At 41.5% G+C, this 20893-nt stretch overlaps 2 protein-coding genes across 8 annotated transcripts in view; both read right to left on the bottom strand.

The window, feature by feature from the left end:
- FAM13C (family with sequence similarity 13 member C) overlaps positions 1-154 on the bottom strand; it is a 133620-nt gene extending 133466 nt beyond the window's left edge. Inside the window, exon 1 of one of the 3 annotated variants that reach the window (XM_072040045.1) lies at positions 28-154. The gene's annotated coding sequence lies outside the window, so the exon portion shown is untranslated. The remainder of the gene's footprint in view (positions 1-27) is intronic. The other 2 variants (XM_027463245.3, XM_038181646.2) reach the window with 2 other exon arrangements.
- Positions 107-20589, bottom strand: SLC16A9 (solute carrier family 16 member 9). 5 transcript variants are annotated; one of them, XM_038181649.2, is made up of 7 exons: positions 20266-20589; positions 16166-16228; positions 14315-14543; positions 5090-5233; positions 4075-4170; positions 1294-2202; positions 107-987 (listed from the first exon to the last, which is right to left on the bottom strand). In XM_038181649.2, exons 3-7 carry the CDS (start codon positions 14508-14510, stop codon positions 809-811), a joined length of 1524 nt encoding a protein of 507 aa, XP_038037577.2. In that variant the 5' UTR covers positions 14511-14543; positions 16166-16228; positions 20266-20589; the 3' UTR covers positions 107-808. The 5 variants fall into 5 exon arrangements, with proteins under 5 accessions (XP_038037577.2, XP_038037578.2, XP_038037576.2 ...); XM_038181650.2 differs by lacking the exon at positions 20266-20589 and adding an exon at positions 19724-20083; XM_038181648.2 differs by lacking the exon at positions 20266-20589 and adding an exon at positions 19360-19659.
- Between the last annotated feature and the right edge of the window lie 304 nt (positions 20590-20893).

Below are 20893 nucleotides of genomic sequence, written 5' to 3'. Positions count from 1 at the left end.
TGCAGCAACTTGCTTAGAACCACTCACCTGCAGGCTTCTGTGAGCATATCTCCAACTCCAATCTAAAGATGTTCAACTTGCATAACCAAGTCAGCGTTTCTTTACGTGGTTTCAACAATCATATTTATTCCTTGGTTTAAAAGATTTTGGTTCAACAGTGTTATAAACAGACTTCACAAAATGTGCAATATTTATAAACAGTTCTTAGTTGCAGTGGTAGTAAGAATCTTTACTTCCATCATGAAGTTCAGCTACACAACACAAGGTTGGTTTTGTTCTCCCTCTTCTTCCCCTCTCCAATTGGCACTTCATCGTAAAATTGGAGAAATATTAAAAAGTCCAAAAAGTTAATCTAAACACGTTGTTATAAGCACCTTGCCACAGCATTACATTCTCATAAGGCAAATTAATGTTTTGTAAAGTCTGATTGTGCAACTTGGAGACCTATAAAAGGTGACAGAAATGCCAACCTTCTTGGACAAGAAACAGGCCTTCATTTTTGCTTCAAAGTCTTCACCCCTCCACACCACCCAACCCTTATAAAAAACAGTACAGCTGATAATACAGCAGAATATACCCATTACAGGCGAAAGGAAATTACAGTAGACAAAGGCTGAAAACACAGTGCATAGTAGACATAATAAGACTGTTCTTAAAAAAAGAAAAAACGGAAGAAAAAAAGGAACACCAACAGCAATGGAATTTTTCTAGTGGATGAGGATTTTTGGACTTCATAAATAAGTGGAAAATTACTAAAATACTTTGCTCTATAATATAAAAAAAGCATGAAGTGTTTTCCAGTTGTCACCTAAGCACTAGATGCAACTTTGTAGGAGTAAGTATTTGGAGGCAGCTTTGAGCTCTGCGTGGTACAGGCATTCCAGCAGGGTAGTGCTGCCAACAGCAGAAGAAATCCTCCCAGTAAAACACAAAAGCCACTGAAGTAGAATGCAGTGTCATACTCTTGTGTCCAATCATAAAACCAACCTGAGGGTGAAAATAAAAGGAAAGAGCATCAATGAGGAGTTAAACTAAACACAGCACTGTAATTTAGAAAAGCATCATTAAATAAAGAGGACAAAATCTAATACACACTTTGACCACTTACACATGAAAATGTGCTTTTCATCAAAGATGAAAACAGAACAAAATCAGATTGCCTGGTTCAAGAGAAATAGGATCTAATTTTTAAGATTTTGACTTCATCTTTTCATCGTAATTAGGACCAACTAGAATTAATTTGCCTGTGGGCAGCTCTTTCTGTTAATTTTAAAATATCTAACTTGACCTTACCTACAATTGGTGGTCCGAGGCTATTCCCAAGTCCAGCAAAGAACATCAATATCCCATATGCATGAGTCAGTTTCTCAATTCCCACAGTCTTCGTTGTTACATATGGAAAAATTGACCAGTTCCCAGTCAGAAAACCCAAAATCCCAGAAAGCATTGCTAGTGTAAGGTAACTTTTGGCAAATGGAATTGCAAACAAGGCCACTCCTGTCATTAGTAAGGTGATTACATATAGATATAAAGTGTTAATCCACTTAAAATCTGCCAGTATTCCTAAAATAAGTTTGCCAACTGCAGTCATAATGCCTATAATGGAAATAAGGGGCATATGATAGTCTTCTTCATCAATGTTTGCACTTCTTGCTACATCTTCCATGAGGAGGGAAGGAGGAAATCCACCAATATCAAAGAGCAAGATGGCAACAAAGAGAGCTGAAAATACTTTGTTCTTAAAAAGAACAATGGTTTCCTCCCAGTAGTTCAAATAGAGCTGCCACTTTCTTTTGGCAAGTTGCTTGCAGAAGTTTGTCTGTTCCACGACTTTCTTTTTATAAGTGTCTTTCTCATTTACATTTATTGAGCTTAATACATTCTTATTTATAGTGTTATCTTGTTTGAAATCAGGCACATTGTTAACGCATTTCTCAGCAATACAGCCCTTTTCAAGGATGCTTATGTTTTCTTCAACAGTCTTTTCTTTTTCATGGTAAACAAAACATTGGTCTGGGACTTCATCTACACATGATTTTTCTGGTGAAGGGGAATCTGATGACTCCAATGGTCTCATTAGGCTGCCACATGCTAATATATTTAGAGACAGTGCACCAACTATTAGCAAACAACCATCCAGTCCATACAGGTCAATAAGCTCTCTTTGCAATGCCGCATATATAAAAAGTCCAACACTTGAGCCTACAAAATGAAAATAAGATCAGTTTAAACTGAAGAGCTGAGAACTTCATTCTCTAATAACAATTTGCCACATTTCAGCAACTACAAAACACAGTCCCAGGAATGCTGAGTCATTAGTGCTCCTCTTCCCAATTTAACAAACTGGCGTGAGAATTTAACAAACCTTTGTGAGAATGCACAACCGTCTTTATTGAGTATGCCCAAAATAAAAAGCTTTTCAAAATATCCGAACAATTTATAATGATTAACACTAGCAGACACTTCAGAAACAAGTAGGATACATTTTCTATCTGACAAAAAACATCAAAAACAATTAAGCCATCCTTCTGCCATGCACATACATACATATATTCCTTCAGGTACCATTTTGAGTTAGTACAGTTAGAATTTCATCCAAGATTATTTTCCCCTTTCTCCTCACTGCTGCCACCTTCCTCCTCCAAGGCAAGAACAGACCAGTGGTTCACCAAGAGCCCTCCTACAAACAGCAAGTGACTATTTGATGTTTAGGGAGGGTGGCTCACATTTTAGAAGAGAATTTACTCCAAAGGCATTTCTGAAGCCTTGCAGGGACTCCAAATGCAAACACACATTTGAAAAATTTGGCTATTCAGAAGAAAATATTGAAAGGTACGCAATTACTACAGGTACAAGCATTTTATGCAATCCTACTAATGTAAAGAAAAAGCTCTTGGCTGAAGCGAGCAGAAGTCTATTGGATTATAATTCAATGGATCTCCACTCACGAATACAGAGCATTGGTTTTACAAGTCAAATTAAAGACAATCTTTAATTTGAAATTATTTTCTGAAGACTGTCCCTAGGTTTTATTAAAGCAATTCATATACTTCAGTGCTAAAAACACAACAAGAAACTTGTAAAGTTCAGACTTGTTTTATCTTTGAGCTTCTAAAATCAACTAAGACTCAATAAGATCAGGCCTTACAGCAGACCACTTGTAAACCCAATAAAAGTCAATGAAAACATTTCTAATGGACACTTCTGTAGAGGTTCCCCTTCAATATGCTGGTATGGATCAGGTATTAATATTTTGCAACATTGACCACATAGATCAAGCTTCTCTCTAATAACAGCTATGTGAGAAAAGGGATCGGATGAGAGACACTGTACAACACAGAAAGCCAGGTGTGGAACAACGTGCTTCTATATCTATTCTGACTCGGTTCATTAAGTTAGCAATTCCTTTTGGTATAAAGGACAACACCACACAACCTAAAGACCCAGAGAGAGGATGAGAAAGGCTGTCCAGCATCCTTCAGAGAATTTCCCTTGTATTATCAGAGGCTCATTCCTCTAGGACCCTTGTAACATGCACGGACATAAAGTTGAGATAACCTTTTGGAAGATTTCAGACATTAGTCTCCTTTTATATTGGAAAGTAAGAAAAGAAAGAAGAAAAAAAAAAGAAAAGCCCAAACTTCAATTACTCCTTAACAGACAGAGCTTTGTGAGATTACAGTAACCCAGCACTTATATCCTGTATCTCCAGACTTTCTCTTACCTGTGATCTTGTGTAAGTACAAAGAGAGCTCTACAGAAGGTTTCCCCTGGCATTACTCATGGCATACAGCCCAAGCTACTTATAATCTGCTTTCATTTTGGTAAACCTCCTTTTCTCATCATTATGGATAACCTGCACCATACACCTATAAATGTAGTTACTATTTTATGTGAAGCCTGCTGTTACATGATTATTGCTACTATGTTTTGACTTGAGAAGTACATTGCTACTATGTTTTGACTTGGGAAGTAACGGAAAAACATAATATTCTGTTTTACCGTTGCCAGAGTAATGGTAGCTGTGTCCGCACTGAAAAGTTTGATAGAGAGAACAACAATTAAAAATCATACCTGTTGAAATCAGACCAAGTGCAAGGCCTCTGCGTTTGTCAAAATACTGGCAAGTGATGGTAACCGTTGCAGTATACAAAAGGCCACATCCAAGCCCTGGAGAAAGATTTGGGATAAAGATTTGGGATGCAAGAAGCATGCAGCATACTCTGGGAAATAAATGCCCCCATTTACTCCCCATATGATACAGCAGCGTACCCCAGACACAGGGATATCCTTAGATCTGGCTCAGCACCGGTCACGCTGACAGAGACATTAGGCTGCCTGCACTGTCCCACCCTTCTCTCCCCACAGCCAGTCCCATTTCCTGAACCTAGATGGAGCTGGCTTGGTTTGAGGATTTCACCAGCTCAGGTTTTGTGCTACATGGAAGCAGTTAAATGGCTTTCAGTCCTGGGGCTGGCCCTGGCAAAGAGTACAGCTTCGTCTGCATGGCACCATGCCCAAGCCAGCATGCCCTGCTGGGTCCTGCTGGCCAGCGAGGTGCCTGGATTCTTGACACAGTTAATCTGCAATTTGATAAACCACCCACAGCAGCCCTCTGCAGCGGAGAGATAGGTCACCCCCTGCCAGGAGAACAGCACTTTCATGCTTAATACCTGAGCATATTAGGTTCAATCCAGTTATGTGGAGAACAACACCACTCCTTAATTATCTTTAATTTACCAAATTTGAATGAGTACATAACAAAATTCCTGAAGAGATTTTATTCCTTTAAGATTAGCACTTCCTGCCCACTGAAGAACTGCTTGAGTCTATCCCTTAGGTAAAACCTGAGTCTTTCCACCTCTAACAATTGCTTCAACAGAGGACAAATTGTTTTTGAATTCTGACAAACATTTACTACATGGCAACAGGCTGCCTGTGTGACCCTTCCCCCAATCAAAATAATCCTTGCTAACTGAAGTCCCAGACTACAGCTGCCTATGTGAATCAGCTTCCTCTTCCAGATTTGTAAAGCAAGACTAAGAATGATAAAGACTAAATGTCTATATAAAAGGGAGCTCTTTCTTACCAACAACAATCCCGTATGAAAGATACAGGAAGTATATGTTAGGTGCAAAACTACTCATCATAAGGCCACCAGCCACCATAAAGCCACTGAAGATTGCTACTGGTCTTGCTCCAAAAGATGATACGCATATGCTGCAGACAGGACCTAGAGAAAAAGCAGAAAAAACATTTGTTGTAAATAGCAGCAACAGGAAGAACTTAAAAAAAAAACAAAAAAAAAAAACACTCAGACTGTGGAAATGTTGTGTGTAATACTTATTTAAATATATAATTAAATAACGATCAAGAATATTAATTTTTACATGATTCTTAAAAAGATAGGTTATAAAAACATAAATGATCAACCCTGCAAATACGTTGCTCAAGGAGAAACTGAAAAAAAGAACATGAAATTGTAATTGGGGAAGAAGAGAGAGAACAAAACATTATTTAAACGCAGGATGATACATACGCATACTTAGCCTTAACACTGTGCCCACAAACCTAAGGAGTTGACAAAAGTTCTGAAAAGTGTCTTCATCTGTAGGTACCAACAAAATATGACCTTCAGGCAAGCTTTAGTCAAGCTTATTTTTTTTTTTCCATAGAGACTAAAAACTGCATTTCAGAAAAGACGGTATTGGTAGTTACCTTGATATAAGATGAAATTTTTAAGAGTGAGATGGAAAATAATGTCTTCTGATCATAATCACAGTAACAATGCCACCTGGTGCTTAGATAGAGGAAATATCTGCTGACATGCCAGATAAAGACAAACGGTACTCTTCCCTGATTTTCTGGGGAATTAAATACTTCCCAGTCAGCATTTTATTTAATAACTGCTTATTTCCCTGTATCGTTTTTGACTGTACAACTACGGAAACCAAAAAGGTATTTATTGAGAATATCCAAAGCAATATTTAAGATGTTTGGAAAAGGTTTCTCCCTCTCTTTATTCCCCGATATTTTTTGGTTGGTTAGTTTTTCAAAACAAGAACAAAGTGCAGGCAATGTTCATATTCTGCTTGTACTGAATCAGTTCTTCCCTCACAGAAGTTGTAGAATAAGCATTTAATTTTCTGTTGTGTGACCTGGAATATGCCTTTTAGTCTGAAGTAGCAAGCAAGCTTGGTGTTCTGCATAAATAAGTAACCAGCAAAGGACTTGGCTTGCAAAAGACAAATTCTCTTCTGAAACCCCTCAGTTCCAACTATTCATAAATATGCTTAGCTATTAGTTCCACAATCCTAAATGTGGCAGCCATTAAATTATAAGTTAAATATATGCACAAATGACATTACTTATAGAACAACAACAACAATAAAAAATCCCTCACCACCTTTGTATTGCATTCACACTGAGGTAAAGGCACTCCATGATCAATTGCTACAGTCTGCAAAAGCAGTAGTTCAGGAGTCTGCCATTTGTTCAGGTTGGCCCTCCCTGACTCACATGAAACTCCGGTTCCTGGCAGATGGGAGCTGAGCCGAGAGATGATATAAGGTGAACAAAAACAGTTGGAGCTGATGACGGTGCTTGCCTAGGTCTACAGACAGAAGCAAGCAGCTGGGAATGTAGACAAGGTGTTTGCGTGGTTACCAGCCATGGGACAAGCAGTTCTGGCAGGCAGAAGCATGGATTTGCTAGCAGGTGAAACAATCCTCAGATAGAAGGCAGGTCAGAACTTCTGCCCTGCGTGAGAGTTGTTTAGGGAACTTAAAAAAAGAAGAGAGCTTGAATCAGGGCTTATCCAGACAAGAGCCAACAGTTGAAGAATAAACAAAGTCTTCTGGGGAAGCTGGGTTTATAAGGACTTTGGAAATGATGAAAAAAGAAGATGTAAGAACTTGCTGCTTCTCAAAACCAGCATGCTGTGAGAATGAAAACTGGCCAGAATAACTTGGGCAGCGTAACTTGCCGAGAACAAAAGCTAAGAGCATTAGATTGATGCTGACTCTCAAAATTAATGAGTAGAACTGGCAGATTAAGATAGGTACATTTCTTAAAAATGAAGGATTTAAAAATAAACAAAGGATTGAATCTGTATTACGTACCAAAAACCTTCTGCACTAAAAGAACATTATGTGGTGATAACATAATTCAATTAAGCAGAGGAATTTGCACTCTTTTCTACTCTTTATTTCTTACCCACTGCCCTGCTAAAACAAACAGTATCTGTATTTTGACACGTTCGTCTTTGAGAAGCTCTCCGCCCAGCCTGCGGTGGTGGTGCTAATAGCGATTGCACTGGTGGCTATCAGAAAATCTGAGGTAAAGCAGGACCTCCCTGCTTCCAGCCAGATGAAGGGAGACAGAGCTGAGGAACACATCTGTGTACCCTGACAAGGGCACTTTCCTCTGGAACACCATCAAAGGTATCCCTGACAGGGTCCAAGGAGACATTCTTCCAGCTTCTCTCCATTACGAAAAATAATCCCAAAAAGAGAATAGAAAGTACAAAGAGATCTTTTTGGTCTCACATGGAAAACAACCTGCACAGAGCTAAAGAACCTGCTCCAGTAAACTCAGAATTAATGTGTCATCTCACACAGCAAGACATTTGGCATCTCAGCAATGGCACCACTTATAAGAAGGAGCCCCAGAATAACTATTGAAACTGTTACTATACGTTTCAGGACAAGAAGAAAAACAGCTCCGTCTTCCCCTCCACACTAGGCCCTGCCCTCACACTTCCCTCATCATACTGCTAGAAAATAAGTCACAAAAGAAGAACCCCCCAATGACAGCCAGTATCTTTGTTTCATTTTCCTGCCTCTCCACATTCCTTCTATTTCCCAGAGCTGGCACTGCTTTCAACAGGCGCCGTACCTTTGCTTATTACCATGGTATTTGCACAGGAGTTTACTGTACACAAACATGTAATTCTCTAGGAAGTAATTCAAGCACAATGGGCTAAAGGCAGTTAAATCTGGTCAAACATCCAACTTTCCCAGAGTGCGACTGCAACTTGCTCTGTGAACTCCTGCCCCGTGGATTTTGTTCAAAGTGGATGCTCCTATTCCCAAGAATGTGAGAGTCAATGTACAATCAGATGCAAACAGCTTTTCAGGCAGTTTTATTTAGTCAACTATTTCAGAAAGATCCTTCCACTGATAATGCATTTCCCACCATAACTTAAACAGAAAATAGACTACTAATGGCAATCCTCAATAGGAAGCACAGAAAATGGCTTTTAAGCCAGCGTTTCTTCAGTTTGCTAAGCAACTCAGGAGTTGGCGCTGGTACTAGAAGAGTATTTGAAGACAATGCTACATATTTACCTCTTTGACAAATAAAATCCCTGGGGCTTTTTTTCTTCTAAATGATGCATCTTAAAAACTAGACCAAAGTCTATCAGAAAAGAAACCAGCCCAGTTTATCAGAATGGCAGCTAGCTCTAGGAGGAAAACTGCATTGTTCTCAAAGACTTTGAAGGCAGCACAAGGGCAGCCAGTGCTCTTCTGTACACAACCTGTCAAGGCTCAGCAGCCTGATAATTGTATTTTATGCAGGCGAGTGGTCCAAAAGCTCCCTGGACAAAACCAGGAGCAGTAGCAGAACAGACAGGCTCTTACAATAGATCTTCAGGTAGAAAGATCAAAGAGAGAGAACTCCTTCGAGGAATCAATTGTACATTGATATTTTCATTAAGATTTTAGGAATAAATAAAAGACTAACCTCAGTGAGACCCAGATGTGACAATGAGTCCTTTGTGAGATGTGAAAACAAGCCATCTGCTGCTGACAAAAGAACTTTGTAACTGCCATAATCTTCTGACCTCTACAGACACAACCCTTCCAAAGCAGATGCTTCAGTCTGCAGCTTCACTACAGAGTTGTTTTCTTTTGCAGGCATCGAGAGCTAACATACTCTTCCTCAATCTTCTCACATGGAGAGAAAAAAATCTGCAAGCAAATACTCCCCTTTCCCACTCTATCTAGGGTCCTCCCTCCTTCACCTCATACACACACATAACTTATTCCTAAACAAGCAATACCAGACAACAGTTCTTTTTCTTATCACCTGCATCAATCTGACCCACCCTACTCATTGGTATCTGTCCTAGCCCATTGAAATGGTAGAGTAGAAGCAATGCTCACAGACTGTCAGTAAAATCCACTGGACATAACAAAAGAACATTTTTACATATGAAAAGCATTGCTAAAACTTGTTCATAATAAGTGTAATATCCTCCAAGTGTCTGTATAAGAATCAGAAAAAACCTTTCACACCAGACAGAACCCCCTCCCTTCCAACTCATTGAAAAGATTGCTCCTTTGTGATAAAATTATTAAATGAACAGAGCTCCTCTTTCGAGGAATCTGGGAAACATTTCCACTCCCTCCAAACTACGTACAGCTTCTGTAGTTTTAAGTGAGAGCTATCTACATGCAAGATTTTTGTCCAAAAGTGCAGATGCTGCAAAGGTCTTTTACACAGTTGTACAAATATTGATTAGAAACACAAAACTAAGCTTTTTTGGACATTTAACATGGCATACCTCAGGCCAGCAGAAACACCCCATTAATTTATCAAGAAAACCTCGCATTTGTTCATTCTCCATTAATAAAGGCAAGTGGTAATGGGACACATATTATTGGTGTCTCCTGCAATGCCAAATACTCTGAAATCAGGTCTTACTATAAACAGCTTTGGTGCCAATTACAGGCGCCAAGGTCTTTGTCTGTTTTGCTTTTAACAAGTATAACATGGCTCTAATTTAATTTCAGGCTCCAAATGCATGTAAAATTAAGAACACTTGGTGCAGGAGAAACAAGCTATCTTCAAGAACATAAATATCCTCCTCTGGCCTGTTTTACCAAGGAAAACATACTAAGCTCTTCTAATTTCTTCCTACATAACAAACCCTACATCATTCCTGGAGCCATCTCCCACATCTACTACAGCCTGATCAGTGCTATGATAGCTAACATCGTAGATGAGGTCTCACCTCTGCCCTGCATGATGACACTGCTGCTTTTCTTTCTTTTTTAGGCGCATTCTTTTCAATACATGGTAAAGTCACATCACAGAAAGTGATGATGACTCAAGTCACCCTGCAAGGAATCAGGTCCCTGTCCCATCCCCTTCTCCAGCCAGGGACTGAACACAGGCTTTAGCCACACTGTCTGTACTGCAAGAGGACAGAAATCGAACACCAGGCTAGCAGGGAGTTCATCTCAATAAACAGGGTGCTGTGCTGGGTTTCTATGTCTTGGTCTAAGTTTAGCTCTCACACAAGTCAGAAGTAAACACTGTAGAAAGTATACCAATAGAACAAATGTGAAAGGACTCACCAGCATCTACTATTTTAAAAATGTTTAAGCTTATGTTTACAGAGGGTAGTGGAGAAGACACACACAAATGTTTTTCGCTGCCAGCTGGCATATAATGACATATAAGGACATATTCCTCTTTTCAGTGAAATTACAGTATAGATCTAGCAAAGCCACTGAACCTACTTTCCACTGTTAGAGACACCATCTAATATATTTTTCAGTGCTATCAATGAGAAAAATCTCCCTTAAGAAAATAGACATTAACTTATTGCCTGTATGCATGTTGCTGTAAACCTACCACAATGCCATTCTTTTTCCAGTCTGGCACCCACAGCTTCAGAAAGGTGATGCAAAGGTGGATCAGACTTACAGAAGAGCCTTAAGGGTAATTAACAGAGTAAAAGACTGTTGCATTGATGACAAAGGGACTGCACCAAGGTGTAGGCTTAAAAGAAAACTTAAAAGTAATTTGATTGCAGTCTCCAGACACACACCATGCTTACTCAGGGACACTTCAAATATACCACTTAAAGATAAACTCGTTCTTCAGCTGAAAATTAAAGTCAAGCAACGTCCATCATAAGATTACATGCTTTTAAGGAGGCAATTAACTACCAGGTAAAGTTGTAAGAGATGAAGAATGCACTAAGCAAACACTTTCTAATTCAAATGAGAATTACAATCTTTTCTGCATGCAACATGGATCACTTTAGAAGTATCAATATTTGAAAATATGTCTACAAATGACTAGATCGGTACTTGAAAATAAAAATAAAGGAGAAGGAAAGGAAGAAGAAATAGCAGAAGTAAGGAACAGTAAGAGGCAAAGGGACTACTGAAAGGCTTTGAGGTAAAGCTGTCCTGTCACTAGCAAGCAATTCACAGAAGCAATTCTGTTGATGAAATCAGCTTGCTTGGGGAGATTGTTAAATTACTACGTTGTAGATTGCACCTTTTCACATACATGAAAATATGCTAATTTAGAAAAAAGATCAATTAGCCTGATCATCTACTTAACATCAGAGGCTACAACACAGAATGATCCCATCTGGCCTGCAATACTAAACATGCAATAGCTGATATGAGAACACAAACAAGTTCTCCTCTTCCATATTCATGAAAAGGGTCTAACTTTGCAGTGTGTTATACCAATATTTTTGCACTAAAAACACATGTTCTTGACACTAGTGACTATGTCTGAAACAAACTTGCTATGAAAACTGCATGAAAAACAATCTGTAAGAGACTGAATGTTCCATAAGCTAGGCTGAAAATGCTCCCTGTACCAATTCAGAAGGCTGATCTACTGCGGCCCTTTGAATTCTAACACAGTGAATGATCAAGACATTTGTAGAAATAAAAAGAATTAAATAACCATATCTTTTTATGTGCTCTCTAGTAGTAACTGATCCTAAATGAACTGCTCTTCAATAAAAAGACGTTTAGAGAATTGCAGTCTTTCAGGTCACTTTTAACACAACATGAAAGCATTTTGATGAGCTTCTTAGTGACTGCCACTAATGCATCCTTCTTGCACCGCATGGGAAGAGAAACAGATCTCCCACAGAGAGGGAATAGAAGATATGATATCAGTAGTCCATTCCTTCGCAAGTTAACCATTCTTCTGCCCGTTCTCATAGACACATATTAAAGAGCATCAATTTCACTCTTTTAGTCCTTGCTAAACTTCCTCCATGAAGTCTTTATTTGCAATAAACAGCTTTTACTACCAGAGTTAAAAGTTACTCCCTCAAGACAAAAGATTTCATGAGAAAGCAATAGGATTTTTTCATTATTTCCTGTTATGTACGCCCACATCAACTAGTAAACCTAATTACTGTGTTTATATCAGTCCCATGGCATTAACTTTTAAATATTACTACGTAAAGGGTATTGGGGGAATTTTCCAGAAGTACAGTAGTATACCAGCAGGACACAAAATCATAAATTGTCAAAAGCATTCTAGTTTTCAGAAAAGGTTATAATATTTACACTGTCCCTCCAACAAGATTACTGCAAGTAGAGTTATCATTAAGGTCAGATCCCACCTTGGCAAGAGAGGGGAATCTTCCATTTAAGATAGAGCAGGGAACACATATTTTGTTTTCAGTCAACTCTGATTACATCAATGCAATTAAAAGGCCCTGTCTGTACTTTTATTTGAATTAATATTGCAAATTATTAAGCTCTCAAACCCCAAACTAAAAGAATTAAATCACGCTGACAGTGTTCCTCCAGTCCTCTGTCAAAATTTCAAGCAATTTGATCATTCCATAACAAAGTGAATTACAACAGCATCTTCTACTTGTATCATTCGGTCACAGAAGTTTCCATTTGTTATAAAGTACAATACTGAGAGAGGCAAGGCAGAGAGAACTCAAAAATCTGGAATTCACCATGGTGTTGGCATATGAGGAAAGGGACTGAGGCTGTTATGAGAGTGAGCCAGAGACTTCTGGTCTCCAGAGGAAAAGTTTTTCTTCACCCTTTCTCTTGCAATCCCCTTCTGCCTAGTTTTTCTAAAGTAACTGTCTTGTTTAGACTTCTTCTCCTACTTCATTCTCTCACTCAAGTTTATTTAGGCTTTAATTCTTTCATAATGGGAGTTAAGGCACTTAAAGCATGAAAATAGAAATGTATGACAGAAGATCAGTCTACAGACCTTAGCCCACTTACACCCTAGGACTGAATATAGTCTTCTTGTGGTTAATGATTCACCTGCCTTTGCCCATTTCTATTCTGCCTAGTGATATAAATCCCCAGCACAAAAGCAGCACCAGTATTTGGCCTTTTAGAGTCATACAAAGCAGTGGCCTTTATTCAGTTCCGTATTGTGATGTGAACATCAAACCTGTCTAAAGGAGAGATTTCCTCAGAATCCTGAACCAAATTCTGAAGTTACTTAATTGCTTTTGCCTACAGCAATTTCTGGGCTGACAGGCAATTTTTGTCCACATTCAGCAAAAAGATAATAGTTCCCATGGTGAATCTTTGAAAAGCAGAAGTTAGTGATGTTACCCAGTAAAATACCCATGGCTCAATATTAAAACAATAACAGCAAAATGGACCTATGGACTTTTACAGTGTTTAATTTTCCTGCTGTTCCTTTTCATCAAGTAACAATGTCTTACTAAAGAAAAGCTTTCAGTAAAGTTTTATTTAATGCCACCATTATCCATAACTTTACAGGCTTCAAAAGCAGTTCTCTTCCCCTGAAACAAACAGTGAAAAAGAACCCTCACCCACCCTAACTGGTGATTTTATTTCTAGCGCTGAAGAATGAGTAACTGGTTTGTTAACTGACTTTTTTTTTTTTTTCCCACAGAATCGCAGAATGGCCACGGTTGGAAAAGACCTCTGAAGATCATCTAGTCCAGCCCCCTGCCAAGCAGGATCACCCTGAGCACGTTGCACAGGATGGCATCCAGGCGGGTTTTGAATATCTCCAGAGAGGGAAACTCCACAACCTCTCTTGGCAACCTGTTCCAGTGCTCTGTCACCCTGACAGTAAAGAAGTGACCTCTCACATTCAGCATGAACTTCCTGCCTGGAGCACTCAAGCCATTTCAGAATAGGAATTTGCTCTGTTTTTAAAGATACTAATATGAATGTTACTTAAAGTCTCATTAAATAAAAAAAAAAAATCCCTTCAACAAAATTACTGTTCAGCTTTTCAGACACAGTTTGGTATTTCCAGATTATTAAAATACATTTATTTTGAATTTTCTGAGGTTAACGTTTTTATTGTTCTTTTACCATTTTGCTGTGGTTTATGTATAGTGGAAGTGGAACTGTAAATGCAATGTTCTTACCTATCCTGACCTAAAACAAAAAACGCACTCTCCCTCATTCTCTTTCATCATTTGCAGCTGTCTTTAATATTATTCCAAAAGTACACACAGATGAAAGCATCTGTTAGAAAGGAATCATATCATTTTAAGATAAATACTGTATCTATCTATACTTACTGGCAAGCAATCCGATTCCATTTGCTAGTGATCCAACCCAAGCAGTCTTCCCTTTCCCTTCTCCAAAAGCATCCAGCCATTCTAAATACAAGACTCCAACAGCCAGTGGTGATCCATAACATAAGAACTGAGTAAAGAAGGAAACGACAACAATCACCCAGCCCCAGCCACCATCGGGTGGTTTCAGAAACACCATCTTGTCAGATGAGTGTAGATGTACAGATGAACCCTGTGCAAACAGAAAACAGACAGACAGAACAGGGCATTAGACATGTGACTGACCTAGGTCTGCTAATACAAGTGAGCTGTACAAGTGAGACATTGCCGAGCAACCTTCAAGAAATATCAAAAATTCAGCATGCAGCAACAAGGATCAGTTACCATTTGTTACTTCTACCTTTTCAGCTTCACGCATTATTCTTGCACTATGATGTATGTCCTACAAACATCAGCACTGTATTACAGAAAGGGGGGACATTTCGTTTTCTGAGTGTTAAGTAGGCTTATTTGAAAACCTATGGCATCAGTATATGGCACAGTGCAACAAGAGAAGCACTTGGCCACCAGCTGCGCCACCATCCTGGGCAAAGTAAATATAGGCTCAAAGGACAAGAAAAGCTACAAGTATAAAACAACCCCAATAAATAATTCGGGTCTGAAAAAAAAATCACAAGTATAAAAATATTATTTCAAGGTCCAAAAGCAACAACAAAACCTCTACTTAATTCTGGTTCCATTTTCAAGCATAGTAGTATGCATTTTCACAATGCATTTGCAACCAGATAGCATACTCTGGGGGGGCAGGCTAAGAAGACGACTACTGACATTCTGGATGCAGTTACAGTTCAAAATTTCACTGTTGACCAAGTGACATATAGAGGAGTGATGCCTCCAAGAACACTTTGAACATGTTAGTAAGTAAATAAAGTGAGTTCTAAAACTGTATACAGGTCTGGCTTGTATGGCAAGACATGACAGTATTAAACAGGCATACAAAAATCTCTTACAAGCTGTTACAGTGTCTGCCCTCTGCACAGTTTTCACATATCACCACCTTCACCAAACTGACACTAACTTCTTCAGCTCCGTAAATACTATCTACTCTGCTTCATGGCAAGATCCATCATTGGTTCATCTACAACTTTAAATAACCGACTGTCCTCACCTTCTCAAGAGCAGTTTCTGAATGTACAGACTGGCACCTCTAACTTTTAGTGAAGAATTCAGAAGTTCCCAGGCTAAGCTACTTTGGAGTTTGAATACGTGATACGTGAGTTCCCTTGCATGAAACTAACCTGCCCTCCCTCTCTTTAGGGAGCAATCTGCTGAACTGATGATCACAAAACCCATGTTCTGTTCCTGGCTCTCTAACTAACCAGATGTATGATTTTCAACCATTTTATTTTCTTTATCCTGTAGGATAGAGACAGATAAGATCTTACCCAGTTTTCTCATGAAATGTTCTCAAGGACCATTTGCACACTGCAGAGTGTGCATTAAGACTGCTGCAGTAACAGTTCTGCTCTGGGAGATCCCAGGAGACAAAGCAGAAAAATAAACAAGTCTTGCTGCCTGTTTGTGACGAGCTGGAAGCTCTTCAACTTTTCAGTGGAAAGGAAAAAAAACGACTGCTCTATGAAAGCAATTGTATAAATGAGAAGATAACAACAGAACTTCAATTCAAGCTGCCCATACTCCACACAGGCAATTTTGCATGGAAAAGTAAAAAAAAAAAAAAAAAAAAAAAAAAAAAAAAAGCTGCAGTATAACAGTATAAATTTTTGAGGAATAATTGCTATAGAGACATGAAAAAGGATACACTTAAGCGATACACTGGGGGTAGACACTCACAGATGACGACACTCCACGCGTCCCTTAGCCCCCTACAGATGTAGCTTCAGGTGGCAACTCTACCTGTAAAAAAAGATCAGCAAAGCAAGTTTTCAGCCAAAGTATCACTGCAACGGTGAAAACAACATCTTTTCAAAGGAACTTCAGAAGTATTCATGTTATCAAATTACCTCAGTGGAGAAATACTGATCCTCCCTCAATTAATCAAAAGCTGACAGCAGCCTTGAGCACCAAAATAACAAAAACATAGCCTACTAACATGAAATAAATTTTGATGTTCTTGGTCCTCTGGGGAAAGATTTATGGTTTTAACATAATGACAGTCCTTCAAGATACAGTATTCCAGGTACAAATGTTCTGAAGTTTTCTTTCAGCTATAAATCTAAGTTCTGATTTACTTCTTCAAATGTCTGGCAATTGTCCCTTGGTTACATTAGGTGCCAAGGTGACAGCTGACAGATATCAGGACATACCTTAAGGCATCAAAGCATTAAAAAGCTGCTTATAGGTACTTTCCTACAAAAATAACCCTTACAATTATACAAAAGAGGATCACGAGGGGATCCTTCATCTCTAAACAAGATATTTAGACTATACATATCTAGTCACCAAAAGAGCGGGCATATGCACCTCTCCTTGCAATAAATACATGTCACTTGGCTTGTTTTGTCCCTGACTGAAGTAAAAGTGGTGGAAATAAGTAACAGTTTCAAGAAAAGACAGTTTTACTGAGATAAAACAAGGACATTTTCAGAAAGCCACTAAAATAACAGAATACAGTGAATAATCCCAACTTCTAGTTGTTTAAAAAGTAATGTTTAGAAGACAAATACATGTTAGCTATTATATTGATTTCCATTATACTGACACTCTATAATTTGCCACAGACATAACCCTTGATTCAGTTCTGCTATTCTAAACATTCAGTGGGGAAGGGAGGGCAGGGCAGGTGATGAAAAAAGTTTTCATAGCCTGAGGTCATGTAGTCTTTTCTAATAGACCTTAAAAAACATCTGGATCAGTTCCTCATCTGCTGCAAGTCTGCATAGCTTCACTGACTTTAACAGAGCTCTGTCAAGTTACAGCAGCAAAAGAGCTGACCTTCTACATCCTGAAGCCTCCTATTTCGCACAGCAGTGATGTTTCACAACTTTTAGCTAAACTAACAGATTTTTAGATAGCAAAAATAGCTCTATTTTCTAAACACTTCAAGCCATTTAGGGAATGTAATCATCAAGCACAAAGTAAAACTCACCACAGCTTCCCCCACACACATCGTCCTTGAAGTGAAAAAATGATCTATCAAGTCATTTTTATGAGCCACCATGACCTGGCTTTTCTTTCCTGCTCTTACAGACTGCCCCATTATCTCACATTGCTGTGTGTCTGCTACCTAAAACAAGGTGTATTTTCTAACATTCCCAAAAGCATGAAGTCCTACTGAAGACCGCATGCGAGCTGAGAGCCCTGTGTGAGGAGCCCATTCCCTGGAGCCCTCTGCTGTGGTACACTGTTAAAGGTGTCCCAGTCAAGCAAGCTGTTACTGTGACTATGGATATCAATGTACCTTTTATTGCTACATTGTTTAATACTTCCCTGCAGGTAACAATCCGCAGTACAAAAATTTAACAGGATGAACAAGAGCTGGCAGTAGGAACTAAACCATCGCTACTCCTAGCACTGCCTGGACGTGCATCTAGTCTGCGCATCTACCTGGGAGGGATCCAAAGTGCCTCTCACTATTGCCTGTCTCTGGCTGGAAGGAGGACAAACATCAAAAATAAAACAGCAGAAGCCCATACATAAGAGAGCTCAACGGACAAGGAAGACTTGTGTGATCCTGGAAAGAGACAAACAACTGCAGATTTAAGATTTAGGTGGGAATCATTTCACAAATCTTAACTGTTCACAAAACATAAGGATGTTGATTCGGACTCCAGGAAACCTAGGCACTTCAAAAGCAGAGAAATGGAGAAATAAAGCATAATGAATTAAACAGTAAGTTGAAGCTTGGTTAGAAAAAGCTTTTCAATTAGTTGTACTCACAGCGAATAAGAATCAGAGAAAGAGAGCTGTCTGATGAAAGTCTCTACCAACAAAAAAAAACAAAAACAAAACAAAAAAAAAACTAGAGAACTGAACAACAGTTTTAACACAGAAACATAGTGGTGTCATGCTGTAACCGCTTTCTTTTATATAATCAGCTTTATCACAACACCGAGCTCTTTTTCTATAAATGTTAAAATTTAGCTTAAAGATGACAGATGAGCACACACACAAAAAAGAATCGGCTTAGAGAACACAATTATGACCGAAACATTAGCCCTCAGCACAGAAACTTGTATTAATCTGTGGCAAAGGGAATCTTGAGAAAGAAAGTAGCAAAACGATTGTTTTGAGTTTGTTATTTGTGCAACTGGAGCCTCGTTAAGTATGCTGGTTTCTATGAGCAGCACATGGCTGCAAAGAAAGCTGATGTCAGCAGAATCACTGGGTGATTAACAGCTCTTCCAGTTTTGCAAGGCACTGGTACAAATTAAGACAGTACTAGGCAGAATAGTAACATCTCCCATAGTAAAGTGCATTAGATTTCACAAACGTTTGCATTTATTCTTCAGTCAACATTCTCACAATTATCATGAGAAGTTTGTGCTACACTTAACTTGTCAGTAACACCTAGGGCGTCAGAGCAGCAGCAGCACACTACAGCTACCCCTAACGCATGCGTGCCAAGACCTGCTGCACATCTGCACACATACAGATGTGACAGCAAGCATAGGCACTCTGTTAAATGCACTGAAAAAGACACACCTGTACTTTGATGACATCAGACTTTAACTGATCTTCTAACAACAGCAGCTCTCCATGTTTAAATATTTGTCTTTAAGTACTTTTACACTGAACACACATTTCCCCCTCAGTTGTCAGCATTCAGGTCTAAAAATTTCTCATATTCCTCTCATTTTCCTTTTGTAGCTTACAGAGAAGGCTCATCAACATAAGCGTTTCCTCCCGTTTCTGCCCGATAAGAAAAGCAGCACGGAGTTTAAAACAAAACACCAGCACAAAACTTCCTGAAAACATAACTTCTTCCCATTGCGCAAAGTAAGTTCACATAAAGGAGCATCAATCAGAGCAGCACGCAAAGCAGCCAGCTTTGGATAAATCCGTCAGCTCAGCAGAACCAGCCCTACCTGTTTTCAGAGCCTCACGGCCCCAGAGGGGATGGAAAACCTCCCTGCGAGCACAACTGGCTGTCAGACACTAGCACGCATCGATACAGACAGATGGAAGCCAGCGTTGCTATCAGCCACCCACCAGCTAGTTCAGCAGAAGAGCCCTCTGCAAAGATGCGCTCACAGCGCGCCTCACGCAGCGCAACCTGCAAGGGCTCCGCTTGGCGTCCGCTCTCTCCACCCGTCTGCGCCCCTCAGCCAGGTCCTGTGCGGGACAGATGCGCTTTTATGGCCCCGGCTCTCGCCTTGCCCCTTCCCACGCCCCCGGGGGCCTGCCCGCTGCCCAAGGGCCAAGTCCCACACGACGCCTCCTGCCCCAGACCTGTTTTGGCGACGGGCGCTGTGCTGCACAGCGGGGCGACAAGCCACGAAGGGCCATCCCCGGGCACGCTCCTCTTGCAGCACCCAGCGCCATGCAAACGCGCCGAGGGGCTGCCCCCCGAGACACCGAGGGGAGCCCGCGATGTGCTGAGGGCGTCAGCGAGGCGCAGCCGCGGGCACCTGCCGCACACACCACAGGGGATGGTGCCCGCGGGCACCCGCTCGGCCAGCGATGGGCGCTCTCGGCAGGCACCAACGCGTCGGTGGGCACCTGCCGTGGCCGCCGGGGGCGAGGAGGGTGCCCCGGGGGGCTCGGCCCCCTCACGCCCGTGCTCCGCAGGGCGCCCCGCGGAGCCCCCTCAGCGCCTCCGGGCCGCCGACGCCCGGGGCCGGGCCACCCTCCGCGGCGCCTCCCGCCGGCCCCGGCCGCAGCCCCCTCCGCGGCCACGAGGCGCCGCCGGCCGCTCCCCCGGGGGCCGGGCCGCCCCCGCTGCTCCCCCGCTGCTCGCCCGGGGCCCCCGAGGCGGCGCCGTCCCCGGTTACCTGCGCGCCGCGGCGGCGGGGAGGCGGCGGGGGCCGGCGGGCGGGAGCCGCCCCCGCAGAGCCGGGGCAGCCCCGCATCCCCGGCGCGGCGCGGCGGGGCGGGGCGGGACGCGGCCGGTGCCGGCACGAACCGGTTGTAGCCCGGCGGGAGGAGGAGCCGCCGGGGGCTGCCCCGGCACCAGGCCCGGCCTCGGCCCCGCTGCTGCCGCTCCCGGCTCGGCTCGGGCCCCGCCGCTGCTCGCAGGGCCCGGGCGGCCTCGCCTCAGGCGCAGCCCCAGGGTGCGGCGCCGGGCCCGGCTCCTGCCGAGGCGGGCGGGAAGCCCCGCGCCTCACGGCCCCCAGAACCCGCCCTGCCCCGGTCAGGTTGGCCCCGGCCTCCACACGAGCTGCAGGTGGCAAGGGGAGCGTCCCCACGGAGCTTGCTGAAAGCCTGAAGCTACTCGACGCGTTTCCAGCCCTGCAGTTGGCAGCTGCAGCCGGCGCAGGGCATTAATTCCCCTTTCGGAGCTACAGTCCAGCCTTACGCCTCCGTGCACCATTTATAAAGGCTCATTAACGTAATGTGTCTTTTAAAGTGCCTAAATGTGCCTCAGCAAAACTACTTGCTACTAGAAGGAGTGACTGCTGT

The sequence above is a fragment of the Anas platyrhynchos genome, chromosome 6 (genome assembly GCF_047663525.1).
Source record: "Anas platyrhynchos isolate ZD024472 breed Pekin duck chromosome 6, IASCAAS_PekinDuck_T2T, whole genome shotgun sequence".
In the NCBI taxonomy this organism is placed as follows: Eukaryota; Metazoa; Chordata; class Aves; order Anseriformes; family Anatidae; genus Anas; species Anas platyrhynchos.
The sequence above is the reverse complement of the archived record's forward strand: the minus strand, read 5'-3'. Positions and strand labels throughout refer to the sequence as shown.

Excerpts from the sequence above, each read along its gene's own strand:
- SLC16A9 (XM_038181649.2), bottom strand. The coding sequence starts at position 14,510 with ATGGTGTTTCTGAAACCACCCGATGGTGGCTGGGGCTGGGTGATTGTT. Across the intron at positions 5,234-14,314 it reads TGGAATCGGATTGCTTGCCA|GTCCTGTCTGCAGCATATGC; the intron begins GTAAGTATAGAT and ends CTTTTTCTCTAG. Across the intron at positions 2,203-4,074 it reads ACTTGGTCTGATTTCAACAG|GCTCAAGTGTTGGACTTTTT; the intron begins GTATGATTTTTA and ends TTCATTTTGTAG.